General features: G+C 36.8%; 1 protein-coding gene across 3 annotated transcripts; it reads right to left on the reverse strand.

Moving 5' to 3' along the window:
• Positions 1-76: 76 nt before the first annotated feature.
• LOC122834969 (cingulin-like protein 1) lies at positions 77-22,171 on the reverse strand. Of its 3 annotated transcripts, none has more exons than XM_044123569.1 (19): positions 22,017-22,171; positions 18,530-19,400; positions 18,363-18,457; positions 13,203-13,314; positions 13,030-13,125; positions 12,804-12,952; positions 11,017-11,158; positions 10,725-10,937; positions 9,807-10,013; positions 9,626-9,730; positions 8,612-8,764; positions 8,296-8,466; positions 7,938-8,090; positions 5,736-5,825; positions 4,623-4,706; positions 2,337-2,461; positions 499-607; positions 245-408; positions 77-170 (listed from the first exon to the last, which is right to left on the reverse strand). In XM_044123569.1, the coding sequence occupies exons 2-19, from the start codon at positions 19,382-19,384 to the stop codon at positions 92-94; spliced, it is 3,102 nt and encodes a 1,033-aa protein (XP_043979504.1). In that variant the 5' UTR covers positions 19,385-19,400; positions 22,017-22,171; the 3' UTR covers positions 77-91. The 3 variants fall into 3 exon arrangements, with proteins under 3 accessions (XP_043979504.1, XP_043979505.1, XP_043979503.1); XM_044123570.1 differs by having other exon boundaries at positions 18,363-18,430; positions 18,530-19,403; positions 22,017-22,165; XM_044123568.1 differs by having other exon boundaries at positions 18,530-19,403; positions 22,017-22,165.
• Positions 22,172-22,600: the final 429 nt, after the last annotated feature.

Raw genomic sequence — 22,600 nt, forward strand, 5'->3', positions numbered from 1 at the left:
TCACACCTGAGTTGTTAACTGTACTGTATATTCACAGTAAGAACAATACTTCTTTATAAAGTCCAGAATTTTTTTAAATCACTTTGATCCATCAATCAGAACCAAAATCATCCGTGTCGTTCAGATCTTCCTCCACAAGCTTCATGAAGGGAGGAGACTTCTTCTTACGCCTAGTAAATGACACAAAAAGTGAAATTAGGAGAGTTAAGAGATGATTTCGGACATATGAAAGCAGGAGCGTCACCTCATCTCGTTGCGCAGAGTATTCAGCTGGCCGTGAAGCTGCTCGTTGGCCTCCATCTGCTCGTCCACTTCCCTCTGCAGCTTCTTTTTAGTGTGCTCCAAACGCTCAATCTCCTCCTCCGCCTCATCCATCTGCCTCTTCGCCGTCTTCAACCGTTGAGTCAGCTGCCAAGTTTAACCAAGTAACATTCTCAGTACGCCAAGTGGCGGCCATTTCCTTCTCGATCTCTCCCTTAAAGGATTGGGCTTTCCTACCTGGTCCATTTGGCTCTGCAGGTTGATGTGCTCCTCGTCCGCCTGTATTTTCATCTCCTTCACTTTGCGCTCCAGTTTGCGGTTCACCTGTTGCAGGTTGTTGTTTTCCCTTAGAGATAAACCGTGAAAAGATCACATTGCTGCTGCAGCCGTGTGTGACCAAACCCTTAGCTGATGAGTGATACTGGTGGGACACCAGAGAAAATGATCCAAGGGCTTAACAGACCAGCAAGCACAGAACCGTGCAGAGGTATTAATGTCCCTCCAGCTTTCCTCATTTTCTTAGATGAGGAAAGCTCATCTAGGCTTTTCTCGTCTAACACATAAAATGTGTTTATCTATCACATTTTATGTAACACAAAGTAGTGCAAAATTGTTAAATGGAATAAAAACCACACGTAATACATCTTCCTTTTTTTTACAAATAAAAATCTGGAGACTGTAGCAGCAAAAACACAAATTCTTACCAAGTATTTCTGGTCTAGTTTCTCATGCGATTATCGTATTGCACTTGAAATAAGGAAAAACTAAATTACAAGTAACTTTTCAGCACAATACAGAAGCAGGGGTGGACAATAAATCAATAAATTTATACTGCGATAGATCAGGATCAGTAGATAATACGTCTGGTGGAATATTCCAGAACCACACAGCATTCTGGGAGATGTAGGCAGAGGGAAGGCTTTCGCCCCTCAACAAGGAGTGGGTGACAGACTTACAGTTTACAGTGGAATTTTCTTTTACTGTTATAATAAAAAGCAATATTAGTTCTTCTTTAAGTTGTGCACAGTATTCATAGCATCACAAGCACAAATACTGCTTTTGAAAAACATTCCTATTTGAAATAGGATTCTTCAGGATGTCACTTACTTAAGTGTGAGTTATCTCACTAGACTGCAGAGAGAGACTTTATTTAATCATATTTACTGATAGTTATTGATGCTTTTGTGGAAAATAAAAAAACACAACAACAATAAAAGCTGTCTTAAAACTTACTAAGATAGCTTTAACTCAAAAATCTTATGACAAGAAATTGTTCTGGATAAATGATAAATCATACGATAAATGCCCAACCCTTTGCCAGCTGAGCTAGGTTGGTGGAATCAACTGACTGACTCGCTCTTTGGTTACCTAGCAACTCACTCACTCTTTGGTTACCTAGCAACTCACTCACTCTTTGGTTACCTAGCAACTCACTCACTCTTTAGTTACCTAGCAGCAACAGTTTAAGGTTTTTCCACTAAGTCTCACGACCACTTAAAAACTTTTAAAAATGGCGTGAAGAGAAGCTGTAGATGAATCAGGAAATGTCACATCAGCAGTTTGGTAGCATTTCAGATTCAGAAAACAAAAAACTAATCAATAATTGTCAATATCCACCATTATGAAACACTTATGTAGTAATATGTTTTTCAGTCATATGAAATCAATAATTCCTTAATAATGTTGGTTCTCTGGCAGATTATTTTACTTTTCACATGGGAAAAACGTCTTGAGTGAAATAATCTGCCAGTGGAACTTTTAAAGAATTATTAAGGAGTAGTTGACTTAAAACAAGCTCCTTTATCTGGCTGAATAGTTACTTGTAATTTAGTTTAGTCTTATTTGAAGTGTGCTGAGATATTTGCAATAGAAGCTATAAAGAAATTTGTGTTTCTTCCAGCAAAATGTGACCAAGTTTGTGTTTTAAATGTCCTAAAATGTCTACAGGTTCTTTTTCCAGAGCGTTGTATCTTACAGAATTTTTTTCCACAAAACCACAGACTGATAAACTCATAATTAGCGTACGTTTGAGAGAATGATAAATGTTCTGTAGTATTTGTGCAGAATGTTCTGACCTCTCTTCCCCTTGCAGCCTCTCCTCCAGCTCTTGGATTCGGCTGTTAAGTTTGGAGACGAGTGAATCCTGGTTTGTTCTCTGGGATCCTTCCAGGTGACTGAGCCTGCTCTTCAGGTCTTTATTCTGAAAACAGGAATCAATTAATTAAATTTGAAGCTCAGAACCTGCTATGATTTTATTCATTTATCTCTCTGTGACTGTTATACTTTTTGTTTTCATTAATAAAAAATTTAAACCTTGAATTTCAATTTGTAAACAGACATTTTCTCTAAAACTAAATCAAATTGGGTTTTTTTTGCAATGTCATCAGACTTTTATATTACACAATGCTTAAACACAACAATGGTAAGAATATTTCCACATACAGTTTGACATTAGCAGAGAATACTTACAATTACCAGATTGTGGATACATCATGTAATGAATGCAAACTTTACTTTTTTATAAAGCATGGTTTAGATCAGGCATGTCCAAAGTGTGTCCTCAAAGTGGACACACTTTACAGAGAATGGGGTCCATTTGTGGGTCCTTGAAGTGATTTTATAAGTCAAGAGTGGGAAAAATGTTAAAATATAAAACAATTTATTACCCCCCAAAAATGAAAATAGTTTATTTCTTAATGTTATGGATCTTTAGTGATATAAAGATTTATGAAAAGCTATGATTGTTGGGTAAATAAAAATAAAAGAAATCACAAGAAACATTTTTTTTTTTTCATTTTTAATGTAATGAATTTTGTTGCTTGCCAGTAGTTTAAATTTGCCAGCTTTGACCCCCTCAGGGAAAACAGTTTGGACACCACTGGTTTAGAAAATTATTTTTCCAGCTTCAACAGTCTGGCCTCAAATTCTCTTTGACCTTTGCCAAAAACAATAGTTAGGATGTTTCATTTCCCTCTACAACTAATAACTGGGTAACTCTAGGAGGTAACAGTTGAATTCTAGTATCAGCGTTAGCTAGCAGCCAACTAAACTTATAGACTGTTCTGTTGTTAAGTTTTTTATATTCAAAACATTTTGTGTGTTTGAGCCTACTTCATATTGTTAGACCAGGTCCTATTTAACTGATTTTTGCTACCTAGTGAGTGAGCTAGGTTCAATTTCCTTACTCATCCTCAGAGCTGATTATCTAACTAGCTAGCTCTAGCTTAACAAGCTAGCTCTGTCTTTCTTTCTTTCTCTCATTCTTTTTATCTAATTATCTTTCCATTATAGTTCTTTGGATCCAGCACTATCAGTGTTAATATTTGAAGCTATTCCAAAGCATTAGCATTGCCAGCCAGCTGACCTTTCACCCCTCCAACGTTAAAATGGAGTCTTCCTGCATAACTGGCGTCACTCCTCACTCAAAGCGAAGCAGTGGTTACACCAGGGATCTGCAACCTGTGACTCCACAAACAAAGGTGGTTCTTTGGACCTTCCACAAGCACCGCTAATAACTTCAACCAAAAATGATAAAGAAACAACTCATGTTTTTTTTTTTTTTTTTTTTTTTTTCAAATATTGTAATACCAAATGTTTAACAAAACTAAATTTCAATGCAAATTTTTTTAGGATAAAACCAGGTTTCTCTGTTTTTGTTGAATGAACTTAAGCAATATTTGCTTACAATTAGACTTTCAATTAATCAAAAAGTAAAAATGACAATATGGGCTTTTTATTGTGGAAGATCTGTTGTCTTAAATTACTTTAACGTGAGGCTCTGTGGCACATATGTCACAGTTTGTATAATTGTTTTCTTTGTGCAAGAGTACTGTGTCATTTTCTTCTGATTATTATGTTTTAATTTTTGCTCCCCCTGGTTAATCTTCTGATACATACACACTTATATTTGTTGCTGTTATTCATGGAAATAAATAAAGTAAAAAAAAAAAGAGTCAGATTTAGATGCTTTCTTTTTTTAATTTCCACTAAATCAGCTGTAATAATTTTTTAATTCCTTTCTTCTTCTCTAGATTTTACACTTTGGGTTTCTTTTTTTTAATGTGTTGATTTTCACAAATATCATAATTAGCTAACTTATTGTTAGAAAATTGTATGTTTTTCTTTATTTTAAAAACTAAATAATATGGTAGTTCTTTAAAAATAGACATTCATCCAAAGTTATATGCCGAATTCAAGAATTATTGAATTAAAACAAGCTCCTGTATCTACTTGAAAAACTACTTGTAAGTTAGTTTTGTCTTGGTAAGATTTAGTGTTTTGCACTGAGACATTTTGAGACAAGGTGAGGTCTTGCTGCATGGTAAATCTGATTAATGTTGCAGTGTGACGACTCAATTGACCTGTCTCTCCAGGCTCATCTTGTCACACTCCACATCCTGCCTGGCAGCTCGTTCCTGCAGCAGTTCACTCCTCATCTGATCCATCTGTCACAAACAAACAGAAGAGACATAATTTTTATTTTTCATATGCAGTGTCCTGCGTTCTGGTCTCTGTCAGAAAATCCTGGAGGAAAATGTGAGGCAGGTCCACTTCCAAAAGACCAGAAATTTATAAAAGGGCAAACCATTTTTCACAGCACTTTTTGTGTCTTTGTGCATAAATAAATACTTTATAGTCAGTCTCTTAATCACAATTTCAGCTTGTAAGATTTATTGTTTCCCTACCGACTCAGCAAGCTCTATAAAAAAAAAAAAGCCTAATTATTTTTAAATCAAACTGTTCTACTAGCAATGTCCGAAGTTAAAACAGACACTTTTATTTTGGTGTCACATGCTACTTTGTGTTCCTCTGTTACAGAAAGTCTCGACAGATTAGATCAAAATGAAAACAAGCAGGCTTGCAATTATGGAAGGACAACAGTAATTATTACTCCTTGCCACAATATGTAATATGAAACTGTGCCTTATGTGTTTTTAACTTCAATACTGATAGAAAACGCAGTCGTTTGTTATTACAAGACAGGAGACACTGTAGAGTAAATCTGGTCTGGTTTCAGCAGGAACATCAAACTCATCACTAATAACATCCAGAGGCCCACTGAAGGGAGTGTGAATAGCTTCTCACAGTGGTTAGCTGTGTCTTTTTTTTTGTTTTGCTTTTTACACTCCACCCAAAAATAGACTTGTGTGTCAATTAGTTTGCAGCCCTTAGCTCCAGAAACATCACGGCCTACTTTACAGGCAGGCTGAAGATGTGAATCTTTTGCAAAAACATCAGAAATTGTGTCACAATGCCCAGAAACCCAGCTGGGAGAAACCGCCACGCCAGTCACACAAATCAGCAGTTCCCATTGTTTTAGAGGGGAAATCTGAGAACTACATCTGCTTATAATGAAAACAGATGTGGGGTGGAACTTTGTACTTCAGACAGGCAGCATACGGTAACATCTAAAAGATAAAATAAGGACATTTATATACATTACCATAGAGTAAATGCTGAAAAAGTAAACCTGCCTGTTCTTTAGTTTTGTCTAATCGCTCCATCAGGCGATCTGAACCGCTGCGCTCATCGTTAAGATCTTCCTCCAGCCGCCTGATTCGGTCCTCAGAGAAAAAGAAACAGCATAAAGAGCTTTTTATTTTAAAAGATCCTTCAGAAATTAGGAATCAGATTAGAAAAAGCAGAGACTGAGAAACAACATCGCAATGGTCTAAAATGAGCAGAAATATTGCTATAATTTGAGGTACACCAAATGCATAAAATAAAATCAAAATACACAAAACATATAAAAAGCCATAATTTTTCTTTCCAAAATACATACTTCACATACAAAAACTTATATGCAATGGTATTTCTTCATATATGTAAAGTATAAGTAAAAAAGCATATAGAAAACATTTGTTGACATTATATACTAACAATTCTTATAGGAATCTTTTGAAAATGTTCAAAACAATAAATACCTATTTAGTATGAATTACAAATAACTCTTATGAAGTTAAAAAATACTCAGAGTTAATATTAAGATCTAACACTGATTAGTGTTAGTAAGTGTTAAATGATTAACTCCAGCAGATTTGATATTTGACACTTAGAGTTAAGATACCAACTCTCCAAAAAGAGTTAATTTAACACTTTCTGGTGTGGACCCATATAGACACGTTAAAAGTGTTGAAATCAAATCTGACAGAGTTAATTTAGACCTGCTGGATTTGCTGTGTACTCGAATGTCACTTTAGAACCAACATAAATTTCATACTTCAGTGTCAATCATGGATGGTTTTGTCTAGTTTCTTTTGCAAATATTTTAGCACACTTGAATTAAAACAATAAAAATAACTTTTCAGCAAGATAAAGAAGCTTGTTTTAAGCAAATAATTCCTTGGTATTGATAAAAAATTCTAGATTCCCTGGCAGATTATTTCACTTATAGGAATATAGTATTGTTGTAAATAAAAAAGCTCCTTTATCTTGATGAAAAGTTGCTTGTAAGTTAGTTTTATCTTATTCCAAGTATATTAAGATATTTGCACTAGACAAAATACTTAGATTTTGTGTTTTTGCAGTGTTGCGGTAGTTAAATTTATATTTTTGTGTTTTGATTTTGTTTGTGTTTTAAGGTATTTCATGTTGTCTTTTTTTGTAATGCTTGTAAAAACATTATTTTATTGTAAACTAAGCATTAAAGGCATTAAAAGGCAGTAACTACAGACTGCAGCCTCTTCAGACTTTTTTTTTGTTCTTTTGCAGGAAGTGTTTGAGCGGTGAAGGCAGGGATGAGGAGGTAGGAGGATCCCTAAAAACACCCGGACAGGTCTGATAACTTTTTACTGTAAACACCAGGCTCCTGAACTGATACGCAGTGTCAACACTCAAATGTTATGTTTTGTCATCAGCAGAACAAACAGTGCTGAGTTGCTGCCATTGTTTACCAAGGCTGTGCTTTTGGTGAGGAAGGTGGAGTGGAAAAACATTTGGAAATTAAAAAAAGACTTGTCATTTGAGGTATACTAAAACAGATACAAGTTAAAGCAAAAAAATAACTTCATAACCTGCAATTGAGCCGAAAGTATCCCGCATGCGCAGTAGAGGGCGCAGTAGTGTTTGGCCAACCGCCATAAAAATAAGTAGTAGAAGAAGAAGTAGTGCTCAGTGTTTTCGGAAGTAAACATGGATGCTAATGGTGGAGCATGTCTTACATTTTTAAAGTTGTTATCCAACCGGAGCAGCACATTAACAATTTAATCATCAGTACAGTCCGCTATGGTTGTTTTTCTTGTCGCTTGCCCGTATCAGGGCGCAGAATAGTGACGTTTGTCGAGTATCAATGACGTTCACACTCAGGCCACATTTGAAAAGATCAGGTACTTATAGGATTTGGAACCACAAATTGAAGTCGCCTGGCCCGCATTTGAAGAAAAAAAAAGATCTGTGTTGTTCAAACTGTCATGAAAAGATCAAATACAGATGGCATTAAGGCAAAAAATAAAAAGTAAATCGGAAATGGGTCGCTTAAGGCTGCAGTGTGAACGTAGCCAAAGTTGCACGTTACATGATAACTATGTACTGCTTACAAGTTTTTGAAACGTAACTATGTTAAGTGATCAGTAAAGTAACTAATTACTGTTACCGAGTAACTTGACAAACAGATTCTAACACAGTAACACTTTATCTGTATCTGTGCTATTGCCGCTCTTCATTAGTGAAAACTATACCTCCATGAGTTTAGCCTGGCGCTCCCGGTCCTCCAACACGACTGCATTCTTCTGCTCCAGCTCCTCCACCCGCTGCTCCAGCTGCCGGCCTCTCAGCTGGGCCTCCTGCTGCTCCCTGTGACACCTCCGCAGATCCTCCTCCAGAGGAAGCAGCTGGCCGGAGAACAGCCAAAGGAAGAAGAATCAAACTTTAATTTCTTTTTGGGTGGGATCAGACAGATGAACTCAATCTGAGTCATTTTTTTCTAATCAAAAAACCTGAAACAAGATAAGTTTAATCTCTCCGCCCTGCCTTTGACTCATCATCCTGCTGACTAAGACTAACATATTGCTGAATGCTGCACAATGTGTGCCACACCTCTTCCTGCAGTTTTTTGGCTGCCTGTCTGGATTTCTCCAGCTCTGCTCCCTTTTCCTGCAGCTGTCTGCGCAGCTCGGTCAGCTCCCTCTGACTCCTCTCTCTGGCCTCGTCGACCTGGTGCTGAAGCACATCTGTGGACGCCTCGCACTCCTCCATGATGGTGTTCATCTAAGCAGCCAGATAAGCACACCACTCACCTCAGTTTAAGGATATTTGGACTTTTGTAAGCACATAATTATCTGCTGACCTCATGTGACTTCATGCATATTTCTGTTCCTATATTTCTAAAAGCAGAGGACTTCGTCCCTCTCACCTTTCTCTGCAGTTGCTCCATCGCCCTGTCCTGCATCCTCCTCTCATCTTCTAGCTCTGCTTTGATTTTCCACAGCTCTTCAACTTGCTTCCTCTCTTCTTTGAGCTTTTCCTTTAAGTCCTTGTGTTCATGGTTTAATTTGGTCAGCTTACTCTGAAGCGGGAACAGACAGGAGTTCACGGATCATAATTTGAAATCTAGATATGACTGAAAATCATATTTATTGTCAGATCGCTGCAGCTTTTCGACATTTGTCATGTTGCAACCACTAATAATATTGCATTTGTTGGGGATTTTATGTAAATTACATAAAATTACAATGGAGAACATTAAAATCAGAAGTTGTAACTCAAGTTGCATCTAATGATTATTTTAGTTATTGATTAATCTGTCTATTATTTAGATGACTAATTGATTAAAAGAAATATTGGTCAATTTGCATATTTTTAGCCTTTTTTTACACAATATTACAAATACATTAAATGATGCTGATTAAAAATGATTCAGTTCCGTTTTTAAACAGAACTGAATCATTAGGATCAGCTGATAATTAGGATCAGCAGCAAAAAAAAAAAACTTCTAACAGAAACTCAACCATTTCTTTTTTTCACCTAACATCAACCCAGTTTAGGGCTAATCTGTTCAGTAATTTCTGGGTTAACTGATTAAAAAAATAATAGAAAAAGATGCTAAGTAAGACATTTGTTTTACATAATTTGAACCAGGCGAAGTTAAAATTGTGACTTGAGTGTTTTTTATTTTTCATCTGAGGATATTTATTTTTTGCACAATTTTGGCTTAATTACTGCTCTGAGTACATATGTTGTTCTGTCAGCAAATTACCTTTTTTTGAGTCTGAATCTTCCATTTAGCAATTAATCGCTTACTAAATTAGTTATTTCAATCATCACGATTAATCCATTAATCGTTTCAGCTCAAGTTGTAACATGAAGAATTGTTTTTAAAAAGTTGAAAGAGTGTGGATACTTTTACAAGACATTTTGCTCTTATAACCTGCACATCTTCCAAGCGGGAAAGCAGAGACTGGTTAGACTGACACAGCTCTTCCTCGCTCCTCCTCACATCCTCCAGCATTTCCTCCACCTGGTTCTTTTCCCTCTGAGGGAGGGGGGGAAACAGGAAGTGAGATTAAGATAATCTAGAAACATCTGTTTCTGCCTTTTCATCCTCTCACCTCCAGCTGCTTCGTTCTCTGCTCCATCATCCTCTCTGTGGTTTTAAACTCCTGGACGGCCTGATTCAGTTGTTCCACCTTGTTGCTCAGCTCTCGGACTTTTCCTTTCAGGTTGTCTCTCTCCTGGATCAGTTCCTTCAGCTGCACCTTAGCTGCACCTTTCTCCTCCTCCACCTGAGCCACTTCCTGTCCCAAGTAGGCATTGCTCTGAAAGGCAAAATGGAAAATAAAGCTAAAATAAATCTAATTATTATGGAACCCCCTATAGCATACGACAGAGTATTAGGATCATACTAAGAAAAATTATACTATAAAGTGAAATTATGAGTATAAAGTCATAATATTACGAGAATAGTCATAATTTTACAAGAAAATCCTACAAAAATACAGTCTAAATAATACGAGAAAAAAGTTGCAATATTTTGAGAATAATGTCATAATATACAAGAACAGAGGTGTATGAAAATACAGTTTAAATAATACAAAAATAATCAGAATATTTCAATAATTAAATCATACTATAAGAAGAATGAAGTTGTATTATTCAGAAACAAAATCATAACATTACCAGAATAAAGTCATAAGAGAATAAAGTCGAAATGTTATGAGAATAAAGTCATAATTTTTTTGAGAAAGTCATATGAAAATAAGTCCAAATTATACAATAATAAAGTTATAATATCACAAGAATAAAATTATAATTTTAGGAGAATAAAGTCATATGAAAATAAAGTCTAAATAATACCAAAAAAAGTCATAATATCTAAAGAATGAAGTCATAATATCACGAGAATAAAGTCATAATATTACAAGAATAAAGTCATTCAAAAATAAAGTAATGAAATGAAAAAGAAATCCCCCATGTCCCTTAGGGGCCTCCGTACATTACAGTTGTACCTTAGTGAAAGTTTCTCTCACCTCCTTTGCTTGCTGCAAGTCAACCAGCAGCTTCTCGAGCTCCAGTTCATATTCTTCCTTCAGAGCAGCGATGTATTTATCATGATTCTCCACCTCCTCTTTGAGCGCCCCCTTCAGGGCACTCAGCTCCATCTCCCGGTGGTGCAGCGCCTCCTCCTGCTCCTCTTTCACCTGCAGCATCTCCTGAAAGTCCACACGCATCTGTGCCAAGTCCTGACACACACCCATCATTAAAAAAAGAGGTCAGAGGTCAGTGGAGAAACCAGTTCCTTACTCATGTGGTCTGGCTCACCTGAAGAAGAACCTCTTTCTCCGTATTTATCACGTCGGTCTTCTTGGCGCGGTCCAACTCGTCGTGCATCTCGGAGAGTTGTTGCTGGAGGTCTTTCATCTCCGCTTTAGCTCTTTCTCTTTCTGCCTTCATCTGAGTCAGTCTAAAGAAATGACAAACACAGAGGAAGGGCTTTGCTTTCATACAGTGTGTTGCACCTTTTGAACTTTTCCACGTTTTCACAAACTTCAGTAGATTGTATGTGAATGACGGACCAAAACGGAGCACTGTATCAATATTTGTTTTAATCTGAAAAGCTTTTTTTAAATTCCTCTCAGCTAGTGTTTTTGTGGCTGTCTCAAATTCTGACTAGTTCCCCTGCTGAAATAAAGCATCTCCATATCATTATACTGCCACCGCCATGTTTTGCAGTGGAGTGATGAGTTCAGTGATGCCCATAGATGGTTTTTGTTAGTTTTCCACCACATTTATCATCCTACATGTGTGCCAAAAAAGTTAAACGTGATCTCATCAAGCAGTTTTTCTTGCCAGATGTTTGCTGTGTCCTTGTGTTTGTTTTTCCCTCCAAAATTACCTGGTAGTTTCTCTCATCAATGTTAAATCAATGTTAAAGCCTTGGATCTGATTTTGTTGCACACCAGATGTGATTTTTGATTTTCATCAATTTATTTTATTTTTATTTATTTATTTTTTTAGTTGCTTTCTTTTAAAAAAAAATAAATTGTACACAATGTTTTTGAAAAGTGGCTTTGATTTTTTAATCATCCCTTCTGCGAGTTGTATGATGACGTATAAGAGCCAGGATATGAAAATGTTTATTTATTTCCCACGAGGGGGTCTTTTTGTGGGCTCCACTGTCTCTTATATGAGGGGGGAAGACATGCGGCAAATGTCTCCGGGTCCAGGAATCGAACCTGCGTCGAGGACTCAAGGCCTCCAAATGTGGGTCGCGCTATCCCCTACGCCACCACAGCACGCCTGAATTTTTTTTTTTTGTCAGAATGTTAGAAGAAGAAAAAAAATCTTAAAACTACAAAATAAAAAAATTGTTTTAATGAGAAAAAAAAGCTTAATTATCAGAATCTGACGTGACCAGCTCAGTTCTTGAAGTTTTTACTTTGAAACGTGATTTTGAAACATGAGTGTTTCAAAATCCTGCTACTGATAATAATTTCATGCTGTGTTAAAATATTAAGTATTGCCTCTAGGTTTTCATAACATTATTACTTTATTCTCCTATCCTCATTGTATTCCTGTAATATTATGAATTTATTCTCACATAAAAATAAATTAAAAACTCTTGGCCTGTTCCTAGTATGCTATTGTAGAGTTTTTATGAATTCAAAATCCAGATAAGTAGAAGCTGTAAAACAAGATGGCTGCCCTGCGCGCTCTGAAAAAACATCTAAATATAAAAAATTCAAAAACAAAAAAACTTATCAACATATCACTTTATTCAGATTTATATTTATAAAAACATCTAGCTACCTCTACTTCACGATTATAAAGCAATTTCTGGTTGCCTATCACATGAAAACTGAATAAAATGTGTTGAAGTTTGTGGTTGTAATGTGACAAAATGTGGAAAAATTCAATAAAATGTTGACATTTTAGGAGAAATGTTTTCCTTTTTTTCACATTTCAAACTGTTTATTTAAATGTCCAAAAGTATTAGTGTAGGCTTAATGACCAGGTGGAAGTTACTATATAGGAAACTACATTACAACATAAGTTTGAAGAAACCATTTAAAAGCAAACAGAAGCTTTAAACTTTGTTGGATCCTTACTCCTGTTTGGTGGACTGAAGCTCTGCATCGATTTCCGTCAGTTTCTCTCTCAGTTTGCGAAGCTCCGTCTGACTTTTGTTCAACTCTTCCTGAAGTTTCTTCTTCTCCGTTCTCGCTTTCTCAAAAGCTTTGGCTAAAGTCATTTCATTCTGTAAATTCAATAAAAACAACAAAGCATTAAAGACAGAATAACCACAGAAACACGAGGTGATGGATTGTTCTGCACCTTAATCTCAATGCCAAGTTTTTGCTTGAGATGTGCGACTTCTTTCTCCAGAGCTGCCTGTTTCTCCTGCAACGCTTTTATTCCTGTTGCAGAGGCCTGCAGAGAAACAAAAATCTAATTAACACAATGTCACCTCCATAAATCCTGCAGATCCATGTTGGTAAACATCTCACTTTCTCCTCCTCCTCCTCCTCCACACTGTCCACAGCCTTGGACTTGAGTTCGCTGATGTTGTCGAGCAGCAGTTTGACTTTACTTTGGGTCGTGGGGTCATCATCTGCAGTCCTGGAAAAACAGGACGCACCGTTCTGAAACTCCACAGTTTTTTGTTTGAAAAGATAAAGTTTCAAATTCGCTGCCAGCTTCCAGAGGAGAGCAGGAGTTCTGCTTGAATGTATTTTTCTCCTCTGGTACGAAGCAGGAGCTGGTGGATGTTTAATATTTTCCAGAAGAAGCAGTTATTTTATCAGTGAAGCCGTGGTCATGCTTTGCATTCCTGACTACTGGGAGTTTTGAGTTCACACAGCTGGAACAGCAGCCAGATTCCTGCAGGAACGTAGCTGTGAAACCACTAACTCATCATCACTAAACGATGCCGGAAAAAACATTTCCAAAACACATTTTCATAGGGGGGAAAAAAATATATAAAATTCTTTACAAGTAAAATAATTAATCTGTGGATCAGTATTAATATTTTTGAACTCTGATATTGATTTGTTATGGAGTAAATAGTTTGATGTTTCTACTAACAAATTGGTGTCTAAAAATTAAATCTGAGGAAGAACAGAGGTGTAAAAAACATTTCTTTAACCCTCTAAGGCCTAAGTTTCAAATCTCTGCCTGGATATTTTTGCTTATTTTAATTGTACGAAGTTCTTTGAATGTCTTGTGAGTAGATATTTTTGCCAATTTCTCTACAATAACTAGAACTTTCAATATCTAGTTTCTTTCCTGCTGCTGAATCAACACTGATCTTCCGACTGCTTCATGCTTTCTCCAAAATAGGAAATGTTGTTTTAAATACATTTGAAACTCAGAGATTTTTTTTTCTGTAACACTTGCTAGCGTGATACATGTCAGTAAAAGTTCCTCATCTGTAAATTTGTTTCTGAAGAATATCCGACAGGGACTAAACAGGTCTAGGTGAGGATACTCCTATGTATCTTTCATACGTATCCTAAAGTTGAAAGTTTTTTACATTGCACAACCACACTCCAAGAGTTGCTCCTACTTGGGAAATTATTATTTTTTTTTTACCTGTAAAATTATCCACTACTTTTGTCTCTGACTTATATGCTGTATAAGATAATGAATGATGTTTTCCCTTCATCCATTATCTCACACACTTGAGTCTGTCCATTAACTAAATTATAGTACTCCTGTAGTTGTTGAATTTTCCATAACTAAAGCTTATAAATGATCAATGTAAACCATCAGTATGTATTAAAATAGTTAATACAATTCATATTATTTATTTAGATTTGATGTTTTGATATGTGCGCTTGGATTTCTATCAATTTATTGAATGTGCAAATATTTATCAAACTGAATGGCCATTCAGGTTTTATATAGCTTTTTCTTTCTTTTGGTGTTTGTTGCACAAATTTAAATATATGCAGGCTATCAACCAACAATTCAATCAGTGAATTTGTATTTTTTCTTAAACACTCCCTCTCATGGAGACTTACTTACATCTTCTGACAGCTAGCCCAACTTATAATGACATTGACTAAGTTTGCTATTGGTACACTTTGCCTAAAAAAAAATAAAAAAAAATTAAACATACCCATTACACAACCATGCTCCAAGAGTTGATCACAACATGATGAATTGTTTTGCTACCGTTAAAAATATCTACACCTTTTGTTCCTTGGTCCTGTTCAAAATCAATGTGCATAATGGTTTAATATACAGCCTTCTGCTATTTTGAAGAATTGATTTCCTGAAGATTTTATATTTCAGTTGGCCAGTGGGGGATTGAACCCATGACCTTGGCATTATAAGTACCCTACTCTAACCAGATGAGCTAACCAGCCACACATAATGGTGAGTTTTCATCAATGTTAGAAAAACCTACATGATCTTGACAAAAGCAGTGAAATTCTAAAGGTTTTCAAAATAAACATGAATATCAGTTTAATTTAAAGTCTCCTGCTATTTTGAAGAGTTTACCTTATGAAACACTTTATGTTTCCATTGGCCAGTGTGGGGATTGAACCCATGACCTTGGCATTCTTAGCAAGAGCTCTGACCAGTTGAGCTAACCAGCCATACATAATGTTGAGTTTTCATCAATGTTAGAAAAACCTACATGATCTTGACAAAAGCAGTGAAATTCTAAAGTTTTTCAAAATCAGCATGAATTATGGTTTAATTTAAAGCCTCTTGCTATTTTGAAGAGTTGACTTTATGAAACACTTTATGTTTCCACGGGCCAGTGTGGGGATTGAACCCATGACCTTGGCTTTATGAGTACCACGCTCCGACCAACTGAGCTAACCAGCCACACATAATCTTCCGATTTTGTCAATATAAGAAAAATTCACATGATCTTACTGCACTGAAGATTTGAGTAAAGAGCTCGTATTGTATTGTTTTTCAAAATCAATGTGCATTATGGTTTAATATACAGCATCCTGCTATGATGAAGACTTGCAGTGAAAGTCTAAAGTTTTTCAAAGGTTACTCAAATCTTCATTGTGGTAAGATCATGTAAGTTTTTCTTACATTGATGAAAACTCAACATTATGTGTAGCTGGTTAGCACAACTGGTCAGAGTAGGATACTTATAATGCCAAGGTCATGGTTTCATTTCCCCAATCACCAACTGAAATATAAAGTCTTCAGGAAATCAAATCTTCATTGTGGTAAGATCATGTAGTTTTCTTACATTGATGAAAACTCAACATTATGTGTAGCTGGTTAGCACAACTGGTCAGAGTAGGATACTTATAATGCCAAGGTCATGGTTTCATTTCCCCAATCACCAACTGAAATATAAAGTCTTCAGGAAATCAATTCTTCATAATAGCAGGAGGCTGAATATTAAACCATTATGCACATTGATTTTGAAAAACAACAGCATATCAGCTCTTTACTCAAATCTTCATTGTGGTAAGATCATGTAAGTTTTCTTAAATCCATGGAAACTCAACATTATGAGTTACTATGTATTTAGGAAAACTGTCCAGCTGGGGTTAGCTCAGCTGGACAGGTGTGGCGCTGATAACGCTGAGGTAGGTGGTTCAATCCCCGTACTGGTCAATGGAAATCTAAAGTCTTTCAGACAAACAATACTTCAAAACTAAAAAGGGTGGAAAATAAAATCAACACTTCAAAATAAAAAGGTTGTAAAATAAAATCAATACTTCAAAACAAAAAAGGTGGAAAATAAAATCAACACTTCAAAATAAAAAAGGTGGAAAATAAAATCAATACTTCAAAATAAAAAAGGTTGTAAAATAAAATCAACACTTCAAAATAAAAAAGGTGGAAAATAAAATCAACACTTCAAAATAAAATATTGCTGGAAAATACACCTTTATGCATGTTCATTTTGTAAAACATAACAGCACTTCTTCAAATATTCATTGTAGTAAGATCATGTACATTTTTCTCATATTGAAGAAGACAAGATTACGTGTGGCTGGTTAGCTCGGTTGGTTGGAGCGTGGTGCTCATAAAGCCAAGGTCATGGGTTCAATCCCCACACTGGCCAATGGAAACATGAAGTGTTTCATAAAGTCAACTCTTCAAAATAGCAGGAGGCTTTAAATTAAACCATAATTCATGTTGATTTTGAAAATCTTTAGAATTTCACTGCTTTTGTTAAGATCATGTAAGTTTTTCTAACATTGATGAAAACTCACCATTATGTGTGGCTGGTTAGCTCATCTGGTTAGAGTACGGTACTTATAATGCCAAGGTCATGGGTTCAATTCCCCCACTGGCCAACTGAAATATTAAGTTTTAATAAAATCAATTCTTCAAAATAGCACAAGGCTGTATATTAAACCATTATGTGCATTGATTTTGAAAAACATTAGAATATGAGCTCTTTACTCAAATCTTCATAGTCGTAAGATCATTTAAGTGTTTCTTATATCGATGAAAACTCAACATTATGTATGGCTGGTTAGCTCAACTGGTCAGAGCTCTTGCTAAGAATGCCAAGGTCATGGGTTCAATCCCCACACTGGCCAACTGAAATATTAAGTTTTGATAAAATCAATTCTTCAAAATATCAGGAGGCTGTATATTAAACCATTATAATAATGCACATTGATTTTGAAAAACCATAGAATATGAGCTTTTTACTCAAATCTTCATTGTAGTAAGATCATGTAAGTGTTTCTTATATCGATGAAAACTCAACATTATGTATGGCTGGTTAGCTCAACTGGTCAGAGCTCTTGCTAAGAATGCCAAGGTCATGGGTTCAATCGCCACAATGGTCATGGGTTCAATCCCCACACTGGCCAATGGAAACATGAAGTGTTTCATAAGGTAAACTCTTCAAAATAGCAGGAGACTTTAAATTAAACTGTTCTTCATGTTTATTTTGAAAACCTTTAGAATTTCACTGCTTTTGTCAAGATCATGTAAGTTTTTCTAACATTGATGAAAACTCAACATTATGTGTGGCTGGTTAGCTCATCTGGTTAGCGTACGGTACTTATAATGCCAAGGTCATGGGTTCATTAGCCAACTGAAATATAAAGTCTGAAAATATTTTTTTTAGGTAAAGTGTACCAATAGGAAACTTAGTCAATGTTATCATAAGCTGGGCTAGCTGTCAGAAGATGTAAGTAAGTCTCCGTTATATTGAAAGAAACTGATTTGGAAACATTTTCTTTTGCCTGATTCAGTTATTTTTGTTACTTATACAAACTATTGTCATTTTCATCCTAAAAATATAAAAATATCTACTTAACTTTTAATTTGGTCCATCAGATAATGTCATTTTTAAATATTAAATGTTTGCTAATTTGATCTGTTACTCAGTAGACTTTCCACCAAATACTTTTTTACTCTTATTTGAGTAATTTCTTGGATGGGTACTTCTTACATTTACTTGAGTAAAAACATGTTGAAGTACTCTTTCTTGAGTAAAATCTTGGGGTATTTTATCCACCTCAGAGTTTGTGTGTCAAAGCTGCACAGAGCACTTCTCCCAGTGAAATAACGAGTTGAGTTTTTTTCTAAGCTTGTTGCAATAATCAATTAATTGTATGATAAATTAAATTGAGCTCTATAATTTCCATTTTGCACACCTTTTTAATTCAAATCGCCCTCTGATCTATTGTGAGAGCGAGAACCTGCGCTGCACTCACCCGTTCTTCAGACACGTGAAGAGTATTTGCTCTGTTGCTTCTTCAGGCGGATCTGCTGAGAGCTCTTGCTGTCCTTTCAGAAGATCAGGAGTAACCTGGTTAGGGAACATACACCCAATAAATACTGACTTCTAAGAAACTGCGTGGCTCACTGACAATCTCTTTACCTGTGCGTCTCTTTTGTCCGGCGGTTTGGACAGCACTGCCGTCTCTTTCTCTTGCTTTCCCTTGCTCAGCTTGCGCTCCTCGACTCTGTTTGTCTGAGCGGATTCTCCGCCGAAGAGGCGCGCCCTGGCTGATCCAGGGGGATAAATCCCAGCTGGGGTTTCTCCTCTGCTGCCCTTAAGGGAAGACGCTCTGCTGGCTGAAGGTGACGAGGAAGAGGAGCTGGAAGTGCGGCTGCTGTCTACGCTGCGGGAACGCCGGCACGCCTCTTTGTCCAGCCTGTTCCTCGGACCTCGTCCCCTCTGCAGGCTGCTGTTGAACTGGCTTATCAATCTGCCGACAGACATGATGGAGTCGGTGTCCACTGCGTTTGGGGACAGCGGAGCGCTGTGTCCCTCTGAGGAGGATGTGAGGTCGTGGTTGAGATCTGCCGGGTCGTCTGCAGGGCTTTCGGCAGGCAGCGGGATCCTGGGTTTGGCGGACTCAGCAGAAAGCGATGCGCGTTGGGCCCTGGAGAGGCTTTGGTTGTTCTTTTCTGGGTCGTACGGCCACAGGATCTCAGACTGACTCTGATAAGTAAACCCAGAAGAAGAGTTTGGCCTCCGCTGCGTCTCATCCACAGACCTTCTCACCACCCCGGGGTTGTAACCCGCCTGGTGAGTTATGACAGACACGTCCTTGTGGATCTCCTGACCAGAACTGTTCAGAACCACGTAAGGCTGGCCTTTGAATCCCTGAACCTGCACTCTCACTCCAAACAGGTTCTCCTGGCTGCCGGCTGCTGCAGGGCGGTGCTGCAGCACGTAGCCCCTCTGCATCTGGACCTCCGTGGAGCCGCTGAGTCTGTGAGACTCCATCCCGCCGCTGCCTAACCTGCTGGAATAACACCGCATGTTAGACGGAGACCGGCATTACATGGGAGAGCAGTTTGAAAACTGATGCATCAGGCTGGTACAGCAAAGCAAGCTGTTTACAAAACAGAGCCCCGGTGTGAACAGTGGCAGACATGCTGGGCGCTCCTCTCCAGCTGCACCCGGCAGAATGAATGTGCACTGAGAGGATAATATTGCTGCGCAATGAAAACAGCCCCCTTCTGTGTGCACTAATGACAGGGCAACTATTGTACAGCTCCAGATGAACCGGCTGCATGACGACTGCGATGGGTGTCGTCACCCACTTCATGGGATAACGCTTCAGGAGTATGTTTGTCCACAAATGCGCCACTATGAGGCAGAAACACTCGAACAGAGGAGGCGTTGTGCTGCAAACAATATTGGATCGTCTCAAGAGCCTCATTCTGCACAATCCACGCCTAAAGGAAGACCTGAAAGCAGCTTAAAGGAGGAAAATTAAGTGGAAAAACTACATTAAGATAAAATTCTCCTTGGCAACTAGTTAGAAAAAAATGCTAAAATAAACAAGACACATTGCCAAATTTATATGAGTTAAGATAAAATCAAATATAAGTTAAATTAATATGAGATAATATATGTATGTTAAAATTCAATAAGGTATGTTCAGTTAGGCTAAGCTTAGATAAAATAAGATAATATCTTATTAAAATTAAGATAAATTAAGATAAGATACGTTATGCATGTTAAGATCAGATAATAACGTATGTTAAATTAAGATTAGATAAGTTTAGTTAAGTTAAATTAGGATAAGATGAATTTGTTAAGATTAGATAAGGTTTGTCAAGTTAAGCTAAGCTAAGTTAAATTAGTATAAGATAAGATAATATAAGATATGTTATGTATATTAATGTTAGATAAGTAAAGATGAGATAATTTGACTTAAATTATAAGTGAAGATCTATTATGTATAACTTATCTATAATTAGATAAATTGAATAAGGCTAAGATAAGATAAATTAAGCCAATAAAAGATATGTATGTTAAGATTAGATTTTCTTATTTGTTTTTGTTAAGTATTTTTAGACCCTCTATTACTGTTCTTACAATTATAAACTACTTTGTATTTATCAATGAAACACATTAAACTTTGAGGTTTTAAAGTGACAAACTGGAGTGTGAATACATTTCAGGGATGTAGAACCGAGTGGAAAGAAGCATAGAGGTGGTGAAACGTCCAGCTGAAGGCACAATAAGGGTTACTGGGGACGATGAAAGCTAACAGGAAAAACAGGCCTCAAAGAAAATGAGCTAAATACACGAGAAATAAAACTAACATCACTGAAAACAGAACAGAGGATTATTTTCCACACAGGAAGTGAAGCATACATCGCAGGAAGTGATGCATATTGGCTATGTAGAATAGAACTAAAAGATAAAAACTATGATGCAGACAAACCATCAACTTTTTTAGTTAGTTTAGTGAAAGTGCCAGCAAAACATATCAAACACAGATTTAAAACGGAGCTTCTTCTAAGGTCTCGAGGTAAAACGGTTATTTGAATTTGGTTAATCTAATGTAAACCTGGAAAACGTTTTCTTTAGGCTCAATTTTACATCCATCATGAGACTGTTGAGTTCTCCGCAGATGAAAATAACAATTATGAACTCAAAAACCAAGCGATGATAAGAAGAAACAGTTGATTGTAAACTGAGGTTTTGTTGCCTGGCTTAACCTTATTTTTGTTATTTCATTGTTTTGTGTTGCTGAGCTTCTCAAAACACATCTGTGTTCTTTTTAGGTAACAAAAGACATATAAAAGGATGAAAGTCATGATATGAAGCGACTGTCTGGAGAGAAAAGATTGGTGTCATTATTCTTTAGGATAAATAAAATATTTTTGAACTGAATTGTCAACTTTGAGATGCTTTCATAGATTGCACATTTGATCATAAGGTCATCCAAGTTTATTTGCTTATAAATAAAGATGAATTGATAAGATTTTTTTCACGACACCAATTTTTGTTTCTTTTGCGTCTGACCCAGACATTATGATTTTAAACAGTTCAGTTTTCTCTTTTTCCCCTTTAACTACTTCGCCCAAAACACAAAAAACACATAAAACTTTCACTGACAGAGAATAAACTTTCTTACTGTTAATAAACTCAAAAGATTCACATTTGCAGACTAAAAATAATCAGATTAAGAGAAATAAAACAGATTTTGATTTCTGTAAGGTTAAGTATTCTGTCTATACTCATAACATCGGTTCAATAACTTGAAAAACAGTCAGTCTGGCCTCTTAAACTGATTTGTGGACTAACAGCACTTAAAGGATCTCTGTAATAACGTGATAATTTAAAGCCTTCAAACTGACATCTTAAAGTAGTTTGAAGTCCCACAGCTGAAAAAAAAAGATACTTGAATCGTAAATTTAAGTCTTTTTTCACATTATTTTTCTTGTTGGTGGACATATTGGCAACAGGGAGCATGTGAAAGGAAATCATCCATAAGGCGTGTGAGGTTCTGGTTCTGCGCAGTCTAAACTTTCAGACATCAAACTTTACCTTAAAGGAGCTACTGAGTAAAGTAACGGGATAAAACAGTGTGAGATCTTAAAGTCGATCAGAAACTTACCGTGTCTCTCTGTGTGTGTCCGGTTTTAGGAGCTGTAGGTCTTCCTCCTCCTCCTCCTCCTCCTCCTGCTCCTCGAAGCGATCCGGCTGCTCTGCCTCCGCCCGGACTGGATCCCGGAGTCCCGCTCAGAGAGGCGGTCACTCGGCGCTGTTCCTCATCATATGACCGCTGTCGCGCTGGCGGGCTGACGTAAAAACGCCGCAGAAACCTGCAGAGTGAGCGGCAGCTGTCCGCATGAATACACTGACATCATGTGAAAACAGCACTGGAGGTTTGTAATAATTAGAAAGAAAAAAAAAGGCTTATTTCTGGATTAATATTCAGTACTTTTCTTATTATTCTCTTTCTCAGTTAACTGTTTTTGTTGGCAGTTGTTCTGGATTTCCTCCCAATTATGTTTTCTCCAGATGTTGACATGACTTTTTCCCGTCTTGCTTTATTTTGAAAAACCCAACATCCCTCGTGCATTGTGTTTTCGTCTACGGAAGAGGATTAGGGCCACTGGGGGGGGGAGAATTCAATCTCAGAATTCTGACTTTAATCTCATAATGTTTCCTCAGAATTCAGAGAAAAAAGTCAGAATT

This window comes from Gambusia affinis, linkage group LG08 (genome assembly GCF_019740435.1).
Source record: "Gambusia affinis linkage group LG08, SWU_Gaff_1.0, whole genome shotgun sequence".
In the NCBI taxonomy this organism is placed as follows: domain Eukaryota; kingdom Metazoa; phylum Chordata; class Actinopteri; order Cyprinodontiformes; family Poeciliidae; genus Gambusia; species Gambusia affinis.

What these genes read in the sequence shown, in the direction of transcription:
- LOC122834969 (XM_044123569.1), bottom strand. Translation starts at nt 19,384, where the DNA reads ATGGAGTCTCACAGACTCAGCGGCTCCACGGAGGTCCAGATGCAGAGG. An exon ending in CGGACAAAAGAGACGCACAG is followed by an intron (nt 18,458 to 18,529) that starts GTAAAGAGATTG and finishes TTCCCTAACCAG; the next exon opens with GTTACTCCTGATCTTCTGAA. An exon ending in AGAAAGAGGTTCTTCTTCAG is followed by an intron (nt 10,938 to 11,016) that starts GTGAGCCAGACC and finishes GGTGTGTGTCAG; the next exon opens with GACTTGGCACAGATGCGTGT.